A 23720-nucleotide genomic window follows, 5' to 3' on the forward strand; every position below is an offset into this window, starting at 1 on the left:
TGTACTTATCCTGCCATGCAGAAATAACTTCATCTCCCCATTTCATGCACTCCCTTCATTCCGGTTTTAATGAAGGAAAGCAGATTCCATGCAGTCAGATATCCTTAGAGCACAGGGAAGCATCCTACAGGAGCTACACTACTGGGTAATTCCTGTCTCCATTATTGTGAAAAAAGATGAACTCAATGTACAGTCTGTTGCATTACTTCCATCTCTTTGCATACAAAGGATGGCCATTCTTATAGAGTATTAGATAACTGTCATTTTAAATATAGCAATAACTTTATTGTTGTTGTCTGAGTGGGAAAGAGGAAGAGTGAAAAATCCTCTTTCTATAAAGAAAAATTTAAGTCCTATGGATGAGATATTTGGAATATCTTACTGCATATTGAGAATACTACTTCTGAACATTTCATATTTTACTATCTTTCCCTCAGGCCTTTGATCACACTGGTTGTATTTGTTTTTAAAAATTCAACAAAGAGATTAAGTGAGATAGTTCATCAGACAAATTTCCAACCAATCTTATTGTACAGGTCCATAGCAAAAGTTGTTAAGGATTCAACTTGTGGAACGCAGAAATGTCTCAGGTTTTGAGCAGTTGTATTCCTCAGGCATAGGAACAATAGGCAAATACATGCAGATGAAAGAGGAAAGTAAAATTCAAGTATTGTATGTTTTTGTTTCTTTGTCGCATCACAGTGCATGGCTTCATATCAGAAGGGTCACATGTGTAACATTCCTTTATGCAGTGTTAGCAACATTCTTCACTTTAAAGTGCATAGTATAACAACAAAAATCATCCTCCTAGGATTTTATGGCAAAAGAAACATTTGAAAACAAACAGATGAAATTCAGTGCAGAATCTGCTTTCTATGTTCATCTTCATGACAACTCTTAAAAAAAATAAATTCCTAGTAGATAGCTAGGTAAGCTTTGACACACCCAAAAGCAATGACAGAGGCATAACTGAAATGTAAAAATCTTTCTTACATTGTCATATTCTGAATCCAGAGATTCCCCCTGATTGAAAATACCAGTCAGGTGTCCCGATTTAATTTTAACTTTGTAAAATGAAACTGGCAGAAGTAAACTGTAATTTATGCTGTTGGATACAATCTGAAGACCTATTTTGCCACAACAGAAACTATATTGGTATCCACTGAATGAAATCTTTCCTTCCAATCTAACCATTTTTATTTTTATTTTTTTACACCTAACTAATGGCCTGAAAGAGTAAGTTTTAAGGGTTTAAGTGGAACATAGATAACTTCAGCTTTGAAATCACTTAAGAGAAACGTATTCCTTCTCCCTTCTGAAGGGAGAGGAAGCTTGGACAAACCACAGCTTGAGAAAAATTATTAGCTATATACTAAAACTGGGTTTAGCAGACAATCTTGCACTTCCACAATGGGGATGTGGGAGGTATGGAGGAACTAATGTGTATTAATAATCCCCTAATACTCTCCTCCCTTTTCTCAAAGTTTTGAGTCAGCTCACACCCCTGCAATCATTCTCCAGTATTAACTTTTTCCAGATTCATTCATCTCTGGAAAGACTTCTTTTAAAAAAACCCAAAACATAAGTACTCTGAAGATAAAAATACATGCAGCTATCTCTGTCATTCTACTTATATTCTCAAAATGGTTGTATTTTAAGTATCTAAGCCAAAGTTCACTGCCTAACCTGTGTTGCAGTTCTATGTTCATGTATTTTTCAACTGTTTACTGCTGTATCATGTCAGCTCTGGGGCTCATCTAAATGTTACCTCTTTAGCACTGTATATCTAAACACCTTGATTGAGAATCCTTAAAAACAATACAGCAGAAAGTGAAAAAAGCCCCTACTTTCTACGTACTTTGTTCTTAAAGGTCAATCATTCTATGATTTCTAAAATAATTGTGAGCTTAAGAATACTTTAAGTCAAACAAAAACTTCTGCCCTTATTCTACTTGCTCTAACAGTAAAAACATAAGATGTTGTTTTTATGTAACTAATCCATGGGTCATAAACACTGGTAGTAATGAGGGAAAGCTCAAATACCATGCTTCCTGAGACCTGACTAAATCTAAAAATACAAGGGCAGTTTAATTCTACAAGCTTCTAAGTCTACCAACTCATGGAATCACAGTCTATTTAAGACTGAAAGGGAACCCTGAAGGTTATCTAGTCCAACATCTGCTCAAAGTAGGTCTAATCAGATCAGGCTGTTCTGGACATTGCCCAACTCAGTTCCATACACCTCTGAGGATGGAGGATTCCACAAGCTCTCTGGGCAAAAGCCCTTCCTAGGGCTTAACTATCCTCACAGTGAAATATTTTGCTCTTATACCTAACCGGAATTTCTCGCATTCCAACTGGAACTGTTGCCTCTTACACTTTCACTGTGCACCTCTAAGCAACCTTCTCTATATCCTGCCTTTGGTACAGAAAGACAGCAATAAAATCTTCCTTTTATCTTCTACAGGAAAAAAACCCAAATCAAAACAAACAAAAACCCCCAAATCACCACAATTCTAACAGCATCTCTTTGTGTGTCCTCAGCAATTCTGATGGTCCCCAAGCTCGACTCTGAACATATTCCAATATGTCAACGCCTTTCTTGTACTAGGAAGCTCAGAACTGGACACAGTACTCGCATGCTGCCTCAGAAGCGGTAAGAAAGGAAAAAATTTTTTCAGCTCACTGGCTGTTTTCTTGCTAATATAGCCAAGTATGCTGCTGGCCTTCAATAATGCAAGGGCACACTGCAGACTCATCTGCAGCTTGATGGCCACCAGGACACTGAAGTCCTTTTCTATAAAGCTCCTACCTAGCCAATTAGTCCTCAGCTTGTACAGGTACATGGGTTTACTTCTTTCTATTGTCTTGACTGGTAAAGACAACCCATTGTCTAGGTCACCAATAAAAATATTAAGTAATACTACCAATACCAACCCCTGATAGATGCCACTGGTAACCAGGCACGACGTAGAAGTGATGGTGCTGATAGCAACCCTTTGAGTCTAACAGCCTAGACTATTTTCCACCAACCTTAACCATCCACTTACCCAGTCCACGTACCACAAACTTCAACTTTGTCCCTCACTGCAGCCTTACAGTGTCAAATGTGTTCTAAAAGGATGAGGAGAATTTGCTTCACAGCCTTCCCAGAGACTAAGGCTAAGCTGACCTACCTACAGTTCCCTAGATCTTCCTTCTCACCACTCTTGAACATGAGTGTGACATTTGCCTTCTCAGATTCATCGGGTACATTCCTCTTTCTTCCTCTGCCTTCCTTTCATTATCAGTGCACTAGCCCCTTCTACTGCCCTTGAGATTCCTTGCTAGTTTCAACTTCAGCTGAACTTTGGATGTCATACCTCCACCCCTCCACATTTGTGCAATGTTTCTACATTCCTTCCAGTGGACCACTTTGCTTTCACCTTCTGTGTAACTCTGTGTATTGGTTACAGATTCCTCAAAACATGTGACCAAGGACATAAGTTGTACGTCCAAGTAATAGCCTTGAACAGCACTCCCTCAATTCAACATTTCTCATGCTGTCATGATCGAGATCCAGAATGCAAAGAAAGGCCCCTGAAGTACCATAACCTTCTTTACTTTAGACAGGCAGCACTATCATCTCATCTATATTCAAATAATACCAAAAAAAGGCAATCTGATCTTCCATCATAGAAACAGGATTTTATAGCTTGCCCCCCCCCGACTTCTTCCACCAATCAGTTGCTTAAGCACAGAATCAGAGCCTCAAATACCCTGGTTTTCAATTAACTTTAAAGACTTGAGAAGAACTAAAACTGAACACTACAAGTTCAAACACAAAAACGCTCTCATTTTTTACTTTTGCCAGCACAGAATCTGAGTTTTACCACTGAAAAGCCAAGTGCTACTGCATCAGTTTTCTTACTACTGAAATTTTCTCGCCATTGAAACATTCCTAGGGCTTATGTGCAGAGAACCCAGATTCCTCATATGACCTGATGGGGAATGCTTTCATCCTCCTCAGTCTGCCTCTGGAGTGGTTCCATATTTATTCTGTTCTGTAACCCTAGTTCTCAACTTATGACTGCCAAAGAGCTGATTCACATACTGCTAAGCTTAACTCAAAGTTGGATTTGTAGGTGTCTTGTTTCAATATATGTATTTCTGTAAAATACATTGAAGCAATCTGACAGCATTATAGAACATCAGTTCTTAACAGAGCTCACTATATAAATGTATTCAACTGGTCTGCACTTCAGGCCTTCAGTTCAATCATCTCACAACATTTCAGTTTTTTGAAGTTGTGTTGTAGTCCAGCTGAGTTTTCTACCCCCCTATAGAATAGTCTCAGGGTCTAAAAAGCAGCATTGACTTTGAAAACATAGTTTTCATTCCTGTCAAGATATAAACTGATTCAGCCAACTGAAATCCACACTAGCACTTTCACAGATCCTTGGAGATTACTGATAGAAACACCCTTAAAATGAATTCAGGCCTAATGGCTTTTCCTAAAAAATTGATTTCTAGTTTTCAAGCATTACATACCTTCAAGTGGTAGGGACAATAAATTAATCTCTTCTTCCAAGCTGGTTATACAGTTTTCTCTAGAAACTTTGTCATGGTAACTGAAATGGAACACTAGCCTTGAAGGAGTTTCTGCTGGGTAGAGCAGAAAGATTAAATATCCTCGCATCAGCTGTCTTAATACAAACCTGAAGATAACTGAACCACTAGTCTAGTACTTTAGACAAGGAAACCATTTTTGTAAGCTTCTGGGTATTTCATCATAACCCTAGACTAACATGCCATTTTCAGATTCCTGACCATCTTTACTAATTAGAAACAAGAACAATTCAAATGACCAGCTTGAAACACAAGTCAGTACAGCACATTATTTAAATTTTTGTATTTTTTTTTTTCCTGTAAGAGGAAAAAACTCTTGACATATGATGCTTCAGGGATTGCAGAACTAAGGACTGGGCAGAGCAGATGAAAAAGATAAATTCCACATTTCCACTCAACCCGATGCATTGAAAAAACTACTCAAACAATGCAAGAGGCCTAAGGCGAAGCAACAGTTTTCTATACATTCTGCTCAGCAAGATTACCGAGACTCAAGTTTTCTTGTCTCTATCTTCTGATTCACAAGAATGACCCTTTTGCCCATGGTCAAGGGGAACAAGAGTAGAACATGGTGAAGTAACTAATAACTCAAAAGGCTGAGTTAAGTCCAAAGAGCAGAAAGGGAAGGAAAAAGATTAAGTGTTGTAACTTGTGAATTGTTGATGATTTTGAAGCAGATTTCTTCAGTTAAAAACCAGAAAAAGTTCCTGCCAAAGCTGAGAAATCAACTCATTTGTAACTGCAAGTAGGCAGTTTCCCATGGCAACTGTAAAAATTTTGTGCAGGATCCAAGTTTTCATTTAAATCCTCTATATTTTCAAAAATTACTTGCCTGCCACAGAGAAACTACTGCTGCTGTTGCTCAGTGGTTCAGCAAATTCTGACCATTCCAGTAGTTTTCCAACTGCAGGCTGAGTGGACCACAGTTGTCTGTGGACAACTGAACAGAAGCAAATGACCTAGATTTATTGTATGGAATAACTACTTTCCACTTAGAGATCTAGAATTTCTTTGGGTTTTGTTTAACAGCTGAGAGCAATGCATTCGCTAAGCCTTTCTGCTAATTATCTTTGTGTCACGGTAAGAGATATTTAATAATGTCTTTTTGACACTGTTGGCTTTTTTATTCCCCGTCCTCTAAATTTCATAGTGTGGAGCAACAAGGAATTTTCTCCCAGCTGTCTTCTCTCTACCCTGTATGCTTTGGGGAATATTTGGGACAAGCTGTCTTTACACCTTCCTCTCACTGCATCTTACTGAAACAAACAGAAATAGCAAAAACACCCATAAGAAATCCTGTAGATAATGATCAAAAAGCAAAATCAAGTTAACAGACGTTGACAAGGGAACTTCTTGAATACGGGAAGTAAATCTCTGTGGAAGAGGCTGCAGACAGCAGCAGCAAGTTTTCATTGCTATTCTGGATCCACATCTAGTCTTTGCTATTAGTTTTGCTTGCCACATCCATCTGAGCTTCTGTATTTAAAAAGCTGAAAAAAGGATACTCAAAGAATTTCAGCATAACATTCCTGCTAAAAGGCCCTCATTGGTTTATCAAAAAGAGGTATCCATCCTGATGATAGCATAAGTCTCTCCAGTTGGGATTTTGCAGCAAGTTCTACAATCAGAACAGACAGATGTAGATGTCCATCGATGTTTAAAATGGGCACCTACTTTGCAATTCTCTACTTTGATAGAAGCCTCACCCGCTAGTGGTAACACCAATATTTGGTCTACACAAGTTAAGAAAATCAATTATGAACCTGATGGTGGATTTTGCCTGTCTTGATATGGCATTTAAAGTACTCTGAAAAGCTTTTATAAGCACCCCTACACTTATTCTGGCTTAAGCCAAAAAATGGTACATCAATAAAATGTGAAAAGTATGCTTGTTTTTAGTGGTAAACAAGTATCTAGCTTATCCACCATAATCAAATGCAATCTGAAGTCCTTTGTCTCAGTCAAAAGAAAACGATTCCAGAAACAACTGCTAAATAAACTGAACTACTGAGCCATCTGTGCTTCAGTTGTTGTATCAGCATTTTTAGAGACAAACAAACCTGGCACACAAGTTGTTCTGTAGAACAGTAATGAACCTATTGTTTCCTAGCTACTGCTTCTAGAAACACGTGCTACAATCCCAGCTTCAGAGATGTGTCAAATATGTGCATTATTGAATGACTGTATACCTTAATTTGACATAAACTAACGTTCACTCTAAAGAAATGCGTTAAGTACTGTATCTGTTGAACACAGCACACAGTGTCCATTTTCACAGGTAACACTGAGCTGCCTAAAAGGGTTTTACTTCCAGAAGTGATTGGCCAGACTCCATGTTTTAACACTGCTGCATTTTGATTTGGTTTGGATGATACCCACTTTAAGGGTATACAAAGCACAGAAAATTCCAGCCCACATGGGTGCCAGATACACTGCTAAACAGCAGACATCAACTATACTTAAACCAGAAATCAGATGAGATCTTCAGTAATTCAGTACTATACCATCAGCAGACTGACAACAGATGACACTGTCAAAACAGAATAATCTACAAAACACCTGTCCATGTAGTTTCACACAAACTCTAGCTTAATATGTCTGAAAGCAAGTTTGGACAGATAAAAATACACTTTACCTTGCTTCACTTCCTTGGTGCCACTAAGTTTGTATTAGAGTAAGATATTAAGTTCAAGGATAAAGCAATCCAAAGGTTTAGTAATAGCATTCAGGCTATTTCCATCACTAGATCATTGCTCCAAAAGTTAACTGGCAGAGGAAAGAATAAAAGCTATTACCATCCAATCTGCACTTAGTTGCTAGCTCTGAATTAAAGCATTTTCATTTACTGTAAGAGCCCCAACATCAACATCTGTATTAAAACCTTCAGTACATGCTGTCCAAAGAATGCACAGGAAGTGTCCATTTTCCTTCTAGGAGAACAGTAGGCACCAGCTATTGGGTTTCAGTTTCAGTAGATGCCAGCTTGATATTTTGACTTCTATGTGTGACCTAAAAACTAACAATAATGAAAAAAACCCCACACAATAATAAATACAAGTTCTCGAAGTTAAGGTAGTGCTCCATCACGAAGATATGAGAGGATAAACGGGAAGACAAGTATATCTTCCAAAAATTACTGCTATAGTTTAAAAAAATACTGAATTTAAATATTATAATTGGGGTTTAGCATCATAAGCACGACTTCTCTAGAATCTGAACAAAGGATATGTCCAAGGCAAGATCAACTGTTCCATCAAACCCAAAGCATTGAAGCTTAGCTTCTAAATAAGTTTTCATGTAAGATTAACAGGCATTCTTTTCCTGTGCACATTGAGTTTACATTTTCTTCACACAGCAATGCATAAAAAGATATGAAATATCAAAAGCAGTATTAATGAATTCTAGAAGTTTTGTTGACATGCTGAAGCAGTTGATAATTGGAATCATGGAGAAACAAAACATGGAAGTAAAAGACTTGAGCAGAAAAGCTATTTTTAAATCCATAAAATAAATGCTGCTTTCGAAGCAGTATATACTTAAAAAACCATATGCATTAACATGCACAGAATGGCCCTGTAAACCAATTATATACACTTGGAGTATTCAGCTTCACTGTAATACTTCCATTAAAACTTACCAATATTGAAATTGCACTCTTATGATTTAAATAATCCATCTACAAAAGCTAAGCTATTTTTTCCAGATTTCACCAGGAATTACTGTTGAAAATGCTTTAGTAAATACAGTCTACTAGCCTGTCACAAGAATGGAACTAAAGACTGTATTTCATGTTATACTCTAATTAAAGGAACCATACTTTGCAATGAAATGTATTTACTGTTGAGTTACTATCTCCAAGATAAATTTAAGTAACAGATAATTAATGCTTTATTACAGGCCAAATCCAAGTTTTTTAAACCATACTAAATATCCATCCCTTTAGCCAATCAGAGTCAATACTATTATTGAAGTTATTGAGAAGTCTGCAATCCAAGAAATAAAGATTCTCTCAAATGCCTCACTTGAATACAAAGGATCCTGCAAATTTTTTTATACAGGGCAAACATAGAAATGCAGATCTCACCCCACATGAACTCTCCCGACCCATCGCTTTTATATAAGGACTTGAAACCTCCTCCTCCCAATTGCATTACCTGAATCAAGTACTGGAACTGGTTTTGAGCAAACACAGAAATCCTTTTTAAACGTTTATTGCCTATGGTATTTGCATTAATAGCATCATTAACAAATCAGCTTAGAAGAGATGTTGATGATAACTGTTCTATGGACAGCTTTATCTTTTGTCTCAAATGGCCTTCCAGCTCATCTTTCCTCCTTGAAGCTAATAACTAATTTATAAGCTGCAAGTGTATTAAAAAGCAAGTTCATAAATTACTAGAGTTTGGGGGAAGAAAGTATCAGTCATTCAACAATAATTATCAAGACTTGATCTTAGCTCATAAACTTTGAACACACAATTCTGTTTTATAAACTGACTCCATAATTAGATACAATTTAGAATATTCTTTGAACTTTGGCTGGAAGTATGACAGGCAAATCTCCAGAATACCTTTCTAGTGATGTTTTGGTCTGTTCAGCTTATTAGCCACTGCATGCAATTACTCCATTTGATTTTCAAAGTGTAGCTGAAGGCTAAGTAAAATGATTTCACCGTTTCCCTCTTGGCCTGTACCCTGTAAGGAAGGCAGCAATGTATATACGCAAAGACACAAATCTAGACTCTAATTCTTGTTGCAGCAAGAAAGTTACAAAAATTCTTTCTTTGGAGAAATGTAATAACCCTTGGCATATTACATATCTGTACTGAACTACAGAATTACACTGTATACAAAAGACTAACAAAGACTGTAAAAACAGGCAACGTGCTAAAAAGCACCAAAACCCAAGTCCCCCAACCTACTTCAAAAGCCATATTCACGTGCATATACATTATGTGTTTATAAAACCATAATTCTCCTTCTCTTCCTACTCTCCCTCATCAGGATTTCAACTGCTTTCAGGATAACATCAAGTTATTTGCTGTCCTTTTTTTTTATTAAAAAAAAAACAACCAAAAAACCAACCCATGCACAAGTGCATTACAGTCAAACAGAACTAAGACAAGGACTGTAGCTTGTTCAATGGGACTTATTAATACCGATTGCTTTCTAAGTCAGAGAGCTACAGAACTTCACCGTGTGAAAGCGTAACACAGGCACTAGTCCCTTAAACATTTAAAGGAAACTATTGTTTCCCTCCCCTCCCTGGCATGTGACTGCAGAATTTGCCATTGGTGGTTGCAATCAACATAGGGTTTAGCATCTATCTGCAGTAAAAAGAGCCAATAGCATATCCAGCATCCAGTAAAGATTTCAAACTTTGAGTTGTGCTCATTTGTACCTACTCCTCCTCATAATGAGCCAAAGCAGAAAAAACATCTAATTGTTCAAAACTGCTGAAACTGCAACTTGTAAGAAAAACAATTGTTGTATAACCAACTGGTCAGTTATCGGCAGTTATTAATTCCAGCTAATGCTTTTGTCCTAGTAATAGGAAATCTGTCTACACAGATGACAACCGCCTCTTTCTACATAATTGTATAGGCTGGTAAATAGAACATTCAAGGTGGAGCTTTTGCTAGGGAGGGAAGAAAAATTAAGAATAACTTAATACAAACTTTCAACTTCCTAAGTGTGCAAATTAGGTACAAAGAAGTAATTTTGTTCACACTTTTGTCTGGATGCATATTAAGAAGTTCAAACAAGCATAAACATAAAGCCATAAAATACCTGCTAAGAACACTTGGCTGGGTATGCACAAAAAAACCCCAAATACGTGACTTAAGCAATACAATTATATACATCTGCTGGCTTTCTGTATCCTTCCTAAATTTTCTCTTCCAAGCTTCAGTCTACACCCTTACAGTGCTTTTCAGTCTCATAAAAATTCTTGGACTTGAGAATCTTGTGTTTGAGTCCACTGTGTTCTGCTTAAACTTGGGTAGAATATTTGACCTTCAAGTCCTGATATCTTAACAGCTAAGCATATGTTCCTTCAGAGTAAGCATACAGAAATTGTTTGGTCTATTGTGAATTGTCCAGGGGATTCCTTATTTACACACTTTGATACTGCCGCAAGATCCATTCATTCACTATTTTTACTTACGTGGCCTGCATGACTCACCAATTCCACAGTACCCAAGTCAACATTCAATGCATAACCTTCACAACTAACACAACTTTCCACATATTATTCCAAATGGAGACAGAATACAAACCACTGCAGAACTGTTCTCTTGGACTTTTAGATAGCTTAGCTCATCTTCCATATGCCCTTCTGTTGAAATCAAAATTAACTAACTAAATTGGAAGGCAAGAGCTAGGCTTGAAAACCAAGGATTTAGTAAAGATAAAAGTGATACAAGAGGGAAAACTGAGGTTAGAATAAGAAAGGACGAAAAGAAAAGAAGCAGTACTATAAGTGAAAATTTTCCACACACCACTGAATTCTCTGCTTGTTATTCATAACCTATTCCTAACTTTGTAGTGTCATACTTAGTAATGCATATACTAATGACCACAAACTCGGACAAAACAGGATATGTTCACATAGATAAAATTTGCTTTCAATTTAGGGAATGGAATACAGTAATAAAACTTTCAGCAACAAAAATTTAAATTCAATGTCTTATTAAAATCTGATTTTGATCACTCTCTCTACTTTTTGCAACAAACACCAATAAGCCCAAACAGAAACAAATAAGGAAGTACTTGATTTTTTTATTTGAGCACACAAAAGTCAAACACGAGTCAAATACTTGGGCAATCTCTTAAATCCACCAAGAGCTTCAGAGCACAGAAGCCAGCTGAATGAACAAAATTATCATAGGCCTGACATCAACATCTCAGTAAGATACTACCACATTTAGCAATTCCAGGTTTGTGATCAGTCTTATAACGAACTCCATTTACATTTCCGATGAAAATGGCTTCTGAATCAGTTATATCTGTACCTTCACAAAAAGGACAGATTTGAGAATTCTGGGATGTTCATTCAGTCACCAAGTCATACATCCCACCACAATGACAGGTTTACAGGTGAGTGTCCTGGTTTCAGCTGGGATAGAGTTACTCCATGCTGTTCCTATAAACTACTTAAAGAACTGATGCACAAGCTATTAATATTTGTGAGCAATTCTTTGCCACATGTCCTCAGGCTCTTTTGGATCAGACTGCGAAAATTAATTAGCCATCCTGAAAAGGTGTTTTTCATCAAGTTAATATGTCTTCTTGTACCCCCCGCTAAAAAGTAGCTTGCCATGCTGTGTTATTCTGAAAGTTCTTCTAGTATATTCATGGCACTTTAGTTAAGAGTAACTCTACCATAAATATGGAACCTGCTAACAGCAGGTTACAGCAGCAACTGTCTTGTTTCATAAAATAAAGGTTTAGGTCATCATGCTCAAATTTGCAAAATCTAAATTGAACACCAAGTTTAAGTAGAACTAAGCAATAAAACAAAACTGTATCTTTAGCTATCACGCTCAACAGTAATCAAAAGGAAAAAAACAGAAGGCCTAGAACACTCCAGATAAAGAAAAACCCAGATACTACAAGTGTTGGCATAACACTGAGGAGTTACAATAAGGAGATATCTAAGAGGCTCCACAGGGGATAAACTCAGTCCAGCAGCTCCCAGGTCAGTGCAAGCCCTCATAGGCTCCTGGAAACACTACTGAAGTATACTCACACTGCACTGTAATCCAGCCAGGCTTTCAGGCTCCCTGTCACTTAAGAGCAAGAAAACTGCTTCCAAACCAGAGGCAATCCACATACCAATGTACTCATAATAATGAGGTGCACTTCAGCATTCAACATAGGGAGACAAGGTGAATTTCAATGTATCCACGGCAAGGTTAATCTGTAACTCAAATAATCCACCCATATATAATGACCATTTAAGTATTCATTTTCATTTATGTTGTTCCTGAAGGAACAGAATTCATTTCAATGGACACTCAAAAGAATAGAGGTTAACCCTCAGAAGGTAAAAGCTATTTATTTCTCCATTGTAATCATTCTTCTTGCAGACATATTTAAGTCTCGTCTCTTTTTCGCAACACTTAAGACCTTAACTATACCCTGACAGCTACCTCTATTTCAGAAAGGTATTTCTAAACAATGTTTTTGTTTTAGTCTCTCCAGTTAGTTTTGCAGTAGTCAAGTTTTCCGCATTTCTCCAGACTTGTATTCAAACATCATTATATCCCAAAGAACCGCAAGACTGTTTGAAGTACCAAAATTTTGTGAAGGATACACAGGTAGACACTGTTTTCTAGCTGAGTTATTGAAGGTTCTCTAGGGATTTGGTTTTGTTTGTTTTGGTGGTTTGTTTTGTTATTTAAAAAACAAGACTCCACAACAGAAATGCCTCCTAGGCAAGCACAGCATATACGTACTTTCTAAAAACATTCATTTCACAGCCTACCATCACTTCAGCCTCCCAGTCCGCCCAGCAGTAAAAATCCAGTGCTTCCAGTTTTGTTGACTGTCCTACCTTCTTATAGTATTAGGTTAGTTGATTTACCAAACGTAACTATAAGCAGTGGTAATTTTAGGAAGCAACCATGCAGGGGATTACAGCAGCTCATGAAGTAAGGAATTCTCAGTGAAGCTATGGGAGATGAAATTACTTAAGAACAAACATTTATTGAAACTTCTTTCTTACAAATCTAAGTTTATCTTGCCAAAAACTTTGTGCCTGGTGACTGAACAGGAATTATACTTAGCCTGAGAAATCCACTGCTGATTAGAAACATTACATGTACATGTTGATAAAGAAGTCTTTTTAAGTAACTGTACAGCTTATCAGAAGGATAAAGAAAAGGAAAAAGTGCAAACACCATTCACATTAAGAAGTTCTGCAAGCTTAATATACCCTGCTCTTAGTCTAACTAGTACTTTTAAACCCATTCCCTCCCTTGAGGGAACCAAATTTCTCTAATCTGCGTGGGTCCTCCTCACCCATTTAATTGCTTGATTCATCTGTTCCCATGAAACCGTCTGCTTTCTTGGGGAATTTAAAAAATTTGAGTGGATGTACGTGGGAAGAGTGCAGAATTCCTTCAATCCCTTCAACTCCTGCAAAGACACCTCTGAAACCAACATATGCCGGCTATATTCAAAAGAAAGACATCAAAGAAAGCAAACAGTAAAAACTTCTTTTTAATTTATTCATCATAAAAATAGATGACACCATACTTAACCGCTAGCATAACACACTAACTACAGTACTTTAGTAGAAATTAACATTTACCATAAAGAAGTTGACACAATTACAAGTCAAGAAAGGTAGAGACTAATAAAATGTTTCTTACAAAAAAAGAAATACGTCCTGTAGGACTATTCAAACTATACAAATAACCTTTCAAGTTTTTATCAAGTAGAAGCCAACAATGTCTTCCAAATGCACAAACTGGCAACACTAAGATCCCTTTTGCTAAGGAACAAAGCAGTATCATTTGGCATTTGTCTGTTTCACTGCCACACCTCAGAACTACTGTTTCTGTGAGAGATTCTTTCTGAAGAAAGTATCTTTAGGAGAATGCAAGATCTCTTTACATAGAAATACATAAAATGGAAATGGAGACTCTTCCTCCTGCCTCTGTATCCTTTCTTTGTCCAAGAACTGTTGAAGCGGCAGAAACTTCCACTACTTAAAGAGAATAAGCTATGTTATTGAAAAGGAAGGTTTTTACATTATACCTTAAGTTTCACCTGCTCAAAGTCTGAGAGCCATTAAGCCATCTTCCTCTTGGCACCTACTAACCAAATCTGAGATCACAAAACGAGATAATGACTCCAAAGACAGAACCTCCACAGCTTATTACACACAAGTGAAGAAAAGCCATGGATGATTACCAGAGTTCAACTCTTATAGCCTCACTGATGCAATCCATTTATACTATTAAAGTGCCCAGGGTCATCTAGTTAGCATTTCAAGCCCTGCCATTCAGATATGAAACAAAATCAGAGGTCAAACGCTTTATGTTGTAATTGGCAGCGAAACTGCAAGATTATCATTAAAAGCTGTATTGTTTCCAATCAACTAACAATGAAACAAGACTAGAAGAAGAAACAAAACAAATGAGAAGTTGAAAAACAAAAGTTTCAGGAAGACAGACAACAAAAAATTTTATGAAGATGCAGACTGCAAGACTTATGAGTACCTCACACACTACAGGGAGAGGAAATGTCTACTACTGCAAAGTTTATATAAGTAAAATTCCTGAACATTAAATCATACTTAGAACAGGAAAGCAGCAGGGAGCAGAAGCCATATAACTGATAAGGAAGACAGTCAAAAGAGAACATGCAGCACAGAACAGATACTTTTCTGAAAACTGTAACTATCAAAGCATGATTTGCCCTCGCATATTTCATTAATTTAGGTAACAAAAATGTGAAGTTCCAACTGAGGTTTCTCCTACAGTCAGAGGATTTATAGGGTTATCTTGCCCCTCCTCAACGCACATTTCCTGTTGTGCAGTAAAACATAAGCTCCTTCTTGTACTCTTTTCTTCCCTCAAGGTACCTCCCTCTACTCCATTTAGTTTCATAAATGTACCTCCCTCTACTTAATTTAGTTTCATAAACCCCCCAGTATCTATCTGTACCCCTGTAAAACTTATCAAAAGTAGCCAAAAAAATAACAATTAGGAAGGAAGGGGGTCAGTCACAACTTGCTCATATAAGCTTTGTTTCCACAGGAAACCAGGCTAAAAATTTAATAGCCCACAATCTGTCAGGAAAGCATAATGAACTGAAAAGAAAACATTAGACTTCTTGCGTTACTGGCAAGTAGGATGCTTAACAGCTGATGGCAGAAAGCAATTTGCAAGAGGGGCAAAAGAATGAACAAGTTTAGGTGACAAATAAGCAGAAAATTCCCATAGTTTATTCACCTTCTACAATGAAACAGAAACAGTTCTAAAATGCTCGAGGATTGTAGGCTTCTTTTACTGTTATCATCTAACAACAGACAGTATCTGTCTTTCAAGGATTTCTACCTCATTAGTGGAGTTAGGTGATGCCCTTCAGCCTCTTTACTATAGCATCATCCAGGCTGGCTCACACCTCTTTCAGTAGCAGATGGAACTAAGTATTTGACTTTGTGCTGAAGTGGATGAAGAGCAATCACATAAATCCATTTGCTACACGAGTTGCAGTGCCACTCAGGAAGAGTGGGAATATTAAAAAAGCTTTGCAATTAGTACTGCAGTGATCTTGTAGATATAAACTGCCTCCAGATGGTTACTGCCAAAGTTTCTGCTGCAGCCATAGATACACAAGGATCCGTGTGCAGCGACTTCTCTAGATATACATGGAATTCCTGTAAAAGCTGTAGCAAGAATCCAAATCTGCTGCTGAAACACTCTGGAGGCCCCCAAAGCTGAGAAGAAATAAGACACATCAATGTAGTATCCACCTTTATCACACACACATAGGTACACAACCCAACAAACAACTGAAGTGGGATGATTGAATTACTCCCAGTTATTACCTCTGGCACTTTGCAGACAGAGCAGAGCATGTGAGCGCACAGCCACTTTGATGCAAAGTCCAGTAGCTTAGCTGAAACTGTCAGAGAAGACTATTCAAGCTAAGCCGTTGGACTTTGTACTAAAGCAGCTGGAAGTACTTGCACACATTTCTTTTTGCCAAGAGCACTACAGGTTTGGGTAACTTTCAACCAAAGTTGACAACTGGAGCAGGAAGAACTTAAGTCATCACAGCAAGATATGTCAACATGTGTCAAGCTCCCAAAGACAACGATTAACTTGTTCAGAGATCTAAGTAATTACAGCTAAATTACACGTAAACCTCTGCTCTGACGCAACAGTTTCTAGACAATATTCCCGAACACTACGGATTCACCGAAGCAGAATCTTGCCCTCGTGTATACGCACTTTTCCCACAAACCTCACTGATAACCGAAGGCAAACGTGGACAGAAATCCAGCCTCCAAATACTGCAATGTACCTGCAGGCTTCTCACCCACTACACAGGTGCCTACTGCTCCTGTAGCACTCACCCTAACTAGATATCAAAACACTTCACAGAAGGTTAATGAATTAAGCCTCAACACACCCGGCAGCTCAGCATCACCCTATTAAGGATGAGCCCTGCGGCACGGAGAGGAAGGGTAACCAAACCGAGGCCACACATAAGCACGTACACCCAAGATCGGCGAGGCAGGGCTCGGCTATCGGCCGTCGAGGCAGAAAGTTTCAGGTACTGACACCCGGTAACTTCACCGGCACGCAGGAGGCTGGCCCGGGGGGGGGGGGGGGGGGGGGGCAGGAGGGGCGCAGGCCGGCGGGTGAGGAAGGAGGAAGCCCCGGAGACGAGCGGGCCGCGAGGAGGGGGAAGGGAAGCGCGCCCTCCCGCCGGGACCCTCACCGCCGCGGAAAGCCCACGGTCCGGCCCCAGGCCCGGCCCCATCCGGCCGAGCCCCGAACGGAGGGGGCCCGCTGCACATCCCCCCCCTCTCCCCAGCGCCGCCTCGCCCACCCCAGGCCCTCGCCGCCGCCTCCTACCTTGGCCACATAGTCCTTCACCTCATCCAGGTCTCCGTTTTTGAGGGCCCACATGAATTCCTTGTCAGACATCGCGGCCGCCGAGCAGGGACGCGGGCGGGCGAGGCGGCGAGGGGCCGGCAGCACCTCCACGGAGCGAGGGCGGCGGCGCGGAGGGCAGGAGCCCCTCCCCCGGCTGGCGGCCGCTCGCTCTCCGCTCGCTCGCCCTCCCTCCCTCTCCCTCTCCCTCTCGCTGCCGGCGGCGGGGCGGGGCGGGGCGGCGGCAGTCGGCGCGGCGCGGAGCGAGGCCGGGCACGCGGGCAGCGGGAAGCACCGGACAATCCGCCTGACTGAAGGGAAAAGCGGTTTACTTGCGCGCGGCGCTTCCGCTTCCGGTTTCCATTCCGCTCCCCTCCCCCCGCCCCCCCTCCCGCGGTCCACCTCCCCACCCCACCGAGACACCCACGCGGGAAAGCGAGGAGGGGTGGGGGTGCCGCGGGGCGCATGCGCAAAGTGGCGGTCTGCGGTAGGCGCATGCGCCCACCGTAAGCGTCCCCGTGTTCCCGCAGCTACCGCGGGCTGACGGCGCATGCGCTCTAAGCTCCCCCGGCCTCGCCCCGCCGGCGGCCCCGCCCCCGGTTGCCCGGGGGTTGCCATGGCACCGCGGCCTGCGCTGGGCCCCGCCGACCGTCTCGCCGTCTCGCCGGCGGGGCCGCTGAGCCCGCCGCGGGCTGGGAGGTGAGCCCTGAGAAACTCAGCCTTACGCTTACCTCACGCGGTGCCCGGCACCCTGCGGAGGATGTGCGTGGGGCGTTGTGACTCTGCCCGGGAGGCTGCGGCAGGCCGCGCTGGGCTGCCGGCGGGGGAGGGCGACGGGCCTCTGCCTCCAAACCGTCTGAGGGAACTGCGTGTTTAAGGATCTGTTCCCGCTGAGGGAACTGAGTGTCTAGATAGCTGTTCTGCAAAACCCGAGGCACCGAACACGCTGTGCGTAATTATCATAATGCTTCCAAAACATGAGTGGGGAGACATAAAAGGAAGTATGTGGTAATTAATTAATATGTTGGCCCTGGGTGGTTGCATCTGCTTTTCGAAACCGCGTGTTTTGCGTATGGAACATGCAGCCTGTTGTGTGAGTCATGCTCGTGTTGACTGCTAGCAGGCAGCCGCTCTTCCTGAGCCCCTCTGGAAAGCATCATCCTGAACACCCCTGGAGCTAGAGCTGCTCTGCCGTGACCGTACCCAGTCTGGCACCAGTATGAAAATGTGCAGATAGTGGTTAAGGGCAGCAATGCTCTTCTTACCGAGAAGGAGGGGGCACTCCACCATACAGCCAAAGAAAATTTGTAAGGGGGGTGGGGGGGTGGCGGTGGTGCCATACAGCTCGTGATTTTTCAGTGTTTTCTTTGTATTTCTGAACCACAGAAATGTTAAATATGTAGGGCTTTGCAGATTTTTGTCAGGGATTAGATGGTATTTAATTGAAATAGCTAGAATGTTACTTGCAAGGAAATAAAAATCTATAACCTTTCAAGCTGGATTAATTGCTCATTTCACTTACAAACAGAAGTTTTGAAACACGTGATTTTGTCCTTGTTCCTTTTCCTAATGCCATTAAAGAAAAAGAAAAAAAAAAAGCTGTGAAAAACAAACTTTCCAGTGCCTTCACATTGTTTTGTAAATGCTCCCGGTACATGCATAAATATGAATTTTCAGGGCTTAATTTTCAGTCTGCAGAAATGAAAAGTCAATTTGGATTTTTTTAATAAGCTAAGTCCAATTTCTTCCTTTTTTAGGGAGACTAAATAATCCTGAGTTAATAAGTCTGGTGAAAACATATTTCACATTCTGGATACTTACTTAGATATTTGAATATGCATCAAGGAGCCAAGTTGTGACCATATTTTTTAAAATGTTGCTGGACACTTCTGTTACCATATTTGTAGTCACTAGCCTGTGAATCCAATCTTTCAATTTTATCAACAGTTTGCCTGTGTTATCCTTACTCCTGTCTCATCACTGAAGCAGAAAAACTTTCAGACTTCCCTCTTTCTCTACAAGTTCTGTTACCTAAAGTACATGGTTTAGTCGGACATTTCTCCCCTTCTACCTGATACATGCCTTTTCTAGAGGTACATTCATTGGTTAGCTTCAGGCCCAAATTCTAAATGGCTTTTGTCTGCTTAGTAACTAATACTGGATCTCTCAGGCATGCACCCAGAAATAAAAACCCATACCTGATACCATTTTCTAACTTTGGGATGCTATCATATATGCCTTAAAAGCTGCATGCACTGCCTTAGCCCTCTTTCTTTTCCTTTTACTTTTCTCGAGCTTAGTTCCAACTCCTAGAAGTCTGTTTACACATAAGAACTTTGGTTCTTAGACATATTAATCAGAAAAAAAAAAGCGAAAGAAATGCAGTGAATAAACTTTTAGCAAAGGAATTTCTTAAACAGAATTTTTTCTCTTGAAAGCACTATAAAGTTACAGGTATTTGAAAAGAAATGCAGTACTAAACATACAAAGGCTGTGAGACCTGGGCTTGATTATAATCATTAAACTAGGAACTGCTTTTACGTAGCTCTGCTTAACTTGTCTGTCTTGTAAGCAGAGTAGAATCACTTTCCATTTGTGGAAGGGATTTCCTTTTTGTACTGTCTTTAACTGTAGTAGCCAAAACTCTAGGCTGGTTGCAATTCCACTGTTTGGAGTATTAGTTCGTCGTTAAGAAGGAGTCCTAATTGTTAACCATAAAGTTTACACTGGCTTCTCGGATATAAGCCTTCACCTGGTGATGTTCCCCACTTCAAAAAAGAATTTTAGTCTCAACAGCACTAGATTCAACACAACATGCAAGTCATGTTCCAGAAGAGTTACAGTATAAAGAAGACCCCCCTAAAAAAAATGCCATTTGTACTTTGATAGAGATATAAGCCAAATGTATTACAAGCAAGAATGGACATTATCCGAATCAGCATAGCATATCTTTGTATGTTCTCTATGAATCTGTGCTTCATTTTCTGATTAAAAACTGGTTATTTCTATTCTGCATCCTCCAGAAAATTTGAGAAGAAGCACAAGGTGCATTGGCCCGTCATTTGAATGGCTGGAGGAGACAGTGAGTGATAATGAGCTAAGGTCTAGGAAGACTGCTAGATCAACACACTGTGCCTTCTCTACCCCAGTTATTCCTGTTGAGATAAAATTAATCTATCTGCTTACTGGCTAAGCCCTGTTTTGAAGGCCTACATAACTGCTAAAGTGTCCCATCGACTCATCATGGTCTGCTGACCAGAGCTTCACTTCTGTAAGTGAATCTCATGGAATATAAACATCGTTATGTTTTGCATGTATATTTGTATATTTGCCCATATACTTTTGCATATAAATGTAGTTTTGCATTATGTTTCAACAAAGAAATTATAATTCATTGTTGTATTCAGTTTACAATGTTACTATTATAAAATGCATATGCTTGTATAAATCATAAATGCAGTACACAAATAGTCTAGAATAGAAGACAATCCAATGAATATAGCTATCTGAATTAAAAAAAAAGAGCAACATAAAAACCCAAGAAGGAGACTTCAATACATACTGGTACCTTGCAGGTTTTATTTAAAAACGCATGCTTGATCTCATACCTACTATATTCCCTTTGTGTAATGCCAAATAACTCTTGCACAACAGCTGTTAGTTCAGCAACAATAGCCAAGCAGTAATATAAAATATCATCATATAGAATGCATTCTGTTGAGGAGAAAATAAAGAAGTTAACAGCAGACTAGATAAAGTTACGGAACTGACGCAAGAGCTCTAGGAACAACAGGTGAAAATTGGACAATTGATTGGCTTTCTGTTTATTAGTTGGTCATATTTATACTATTTGATGCAGTTTGTCTGCCGTGGAGGTTACCAGAGAAGAAGCACTGCTATTTTCCCCTTCCTTTTTGAATCCAGCAACAATTTTACTTCATCTTAGCCAAACCAGTTGTGGGTTTTGGCCCATGCTTCTCAAACCTTATTGTACAGAATATGACAGGCAAGTATCTCCTGTTTCCCAGAGTTCTTCCTTTAGCTGTGTGAATCTTTGGTGAAATAGTTTAGTATGTGCTTGTGCTGAGATGACTGCAAAGAAATTTCTTCCTAACCTTTAGAAAATCTGTGCAAATATTTGAAAAGCAAATATATATATACGGCCAGGTTTTGCTTTGCCTGTCTGTGATACGAAGTGTCTGAAGGAAGAGGGAGTGGAAAGGAAAGGGAAATAAGGGTTATTTTTGACCTCCTGAGGTCAAGCAAAGCTTGCAGACAGGGAAACCCAGCAATTGTTGAATGTATTCATTGTGGTACTTGAAATAACAGGGGAAGCAAAGTCAGACATGTAGCTCCAGTTCTTTGGAACCTGTTCATGAATCCCAGTGAGGCTGGACCTTGAAAAGTAATGCAGTAACTTGGGTGCCAGCCTTTGGTAGCGAGGAAGGGTGTCATTCTATGGAAATGCATCTTCCCTTGGAGTGGAACTGCCTTTTCCTTGTACACTATTTAGTAAACATGATGGAGCAGTCAGGTTAGCAATTGCTAAACAAGGGGCTGGCTCTGAAAACTGCAGCAAGGAGTGTATCAGTGTTGGCAAATACTCTCAGCAAGATCAGAAGGCAAATAATGGTTTGGAGATTTGACCCATAAATAACCAGGCTGGACTTATTTATTCACACAGAGTACAAATCTCCTTTTGATTGTAGGCTTTCTCTCTTTCAGCATCATTTGTAGATGCCAGTAGGCTTTTATAGGTTTCTTTATTTCATGTTTAAGTGCTCTATCTTCCCTTCTTTTATTTCCAAGAGTATAGATATAAGTCATTATTACTGTCTCCATGACTAAACCGAACTAAAATCTTTGTGCCTTCACGCAAGAGAAGATACCTTTTTTTCTATAACCTTATTTCTCTTTTCAGGAGCAGTTCACAGGAAATGGAAGTTTAAGAAATTATCTCTTGATAATCTCAGTTAATTCTCTAAAATTAAAATCATAAAATTATAGAAATGCAGAATAATTTAGGTTGCAAGGAACCTCTGGAGGTCATCTGATCTATTCCCTGCTCAAAGCGGGGCTAACTTAGGTGAGGTTGCTCAGGGCCTTTTCTGGTGAAGTTCTGAATATCTCAAAGTGTGATGAAGCCACAACTTTTCCTGGCAACATGTTCCGATGTTTGACTGCTTTCACAAAACAAACAAACAAAAAATCCTTATATCTAATCAAAATTTCCCTGATGTAAGTTTATATTTGTTACCTCTTATCCTATACCTACCTCTTAAAGAAGAGTTTCGCTCTGTCTTCTCTCTATATTCTCATGAGGTAGTTGAAGACAGCAGTAAGGTCCCTCTCCCCCAGATTTAACCTTGTCATCTCAGGGCTGAACAAGCCAATTTCTTTCAGCTTTTTGTCATATGTCGTTTGCTTAAGTCAGCTTATCGTCTTGGTCATCTTCTAACAGACTGACTCCAGTATGTCAATGTCTTTTTTACTCTGGGGAACCAGAAACTGGAAGCAGTACTTCATCTGCAGCCTCACAAGTGATGACTAGAAAGGATCAATCACTGATTACTGATTATTCCTTTGAAGGCTGAAATTGCCTTCAAGCGAATTGTTGCAATGAAGGGTTAAACACTGGAGAGTTCATGCTGGTGTGAGTGACAGCTCAGTCTCTGCTCCAAAGCAAGGGACTGTTCAGTATAGCTGAGCATCACGACCAGGAGAACTTAGCCCAAAGCTTTGCTGATGGTGCAAGAGTCTGAATAGGTTGCAGTTTGCTTTTTCACAACAGTATGGGCTTTGCCGTGCTGACAAAGGTGAAATCTTTTGCTAGTAAGCAAATAAGAGCTGAGTGCATTAGAGACTGATACTAACAAAGAGGAAACACAAGCAACATCATTTTTCTCACAGTACTCCTTGTTAAAGCAATAAACAGCTGACTACTAAAAGTGATACCAATGTGATTTTCTAGTTAAATGAAAATAAATGATTACTGAACTTGCTTAGCTGCACAGGGATAATTCTAAGTTATAATACTGTAGGTGAAATTCAAGGATTTTAGGAGAAGTTAGAAAACTGAAATTGCCCGGCTGTATAGGGAAGAATTGCAGATAGCGGAATTCTGCCTCTTGTAGAAATGACAGCCACTGAGAAAAAAATGACATCTATTCATGCATTTTTACCCTAATTCAGAGAGGGTGTCTGTGTGAAAGTTACAGTTTGGAAAGTGAGTGTAAATTGGTGTAACTGACATGTTGGGTGAATGAAAGTCTGGGGAGGTTGCATAATACCAGAAGTAGAAAAAAAAAAACAAAACAAACAAACAAAAAATGTTTAAAAGTTTCAAGATAAGCCAGAATAAAGTATTTTATACTTAAACCTTTCTTTGTTGCCATTTGCATTCCCATCCAGATAAGTGCCTTGAGATAACAGACAGTTGTATGCAATCTTCCAGGTTTTTATTTAGAGAATAGTCATAAGTCTGCTTTTAGTAGGA

General features: G+C 39.7%; 1 protein-coding gene across 1 annotated transcript in view; it reads right to left on the reverse strand.

Annotated features, from left to right (window-relative positions):
- Positions 1–17419, reverse strand: part of MTPN (myotrophin) — a 42403-nt gene extending 24984 nt beyond the window's left edge. Inside the window, exon 1 of the mRNA XM_049821968.1 lies at positions 17207–17419. Coding sequence (XP_049677925.1) covers positions 17207–17278 — 72 coding nt within the window. The 5' untranslated portion in view covers positions 17279–17419. The remainder of the gene's footprint in view (positions 1–17206) is intronic.
- Positions 17420–23720: the final 6301 nt, after the last annotated feature.

Source organism: Accipiter gentilis, chromosome 18 (genome assembly GCF_929443795.1).
Source record: "Accipiter gentilis chromosome 18, bAccGen1.1, whole genome shotgun sequence".
Lineage (NCBI taxonomy): Eukaryota > Metazoa > Chordata > Aves > Accipitriformes > Accipitridae > Astur > Astur gentilis.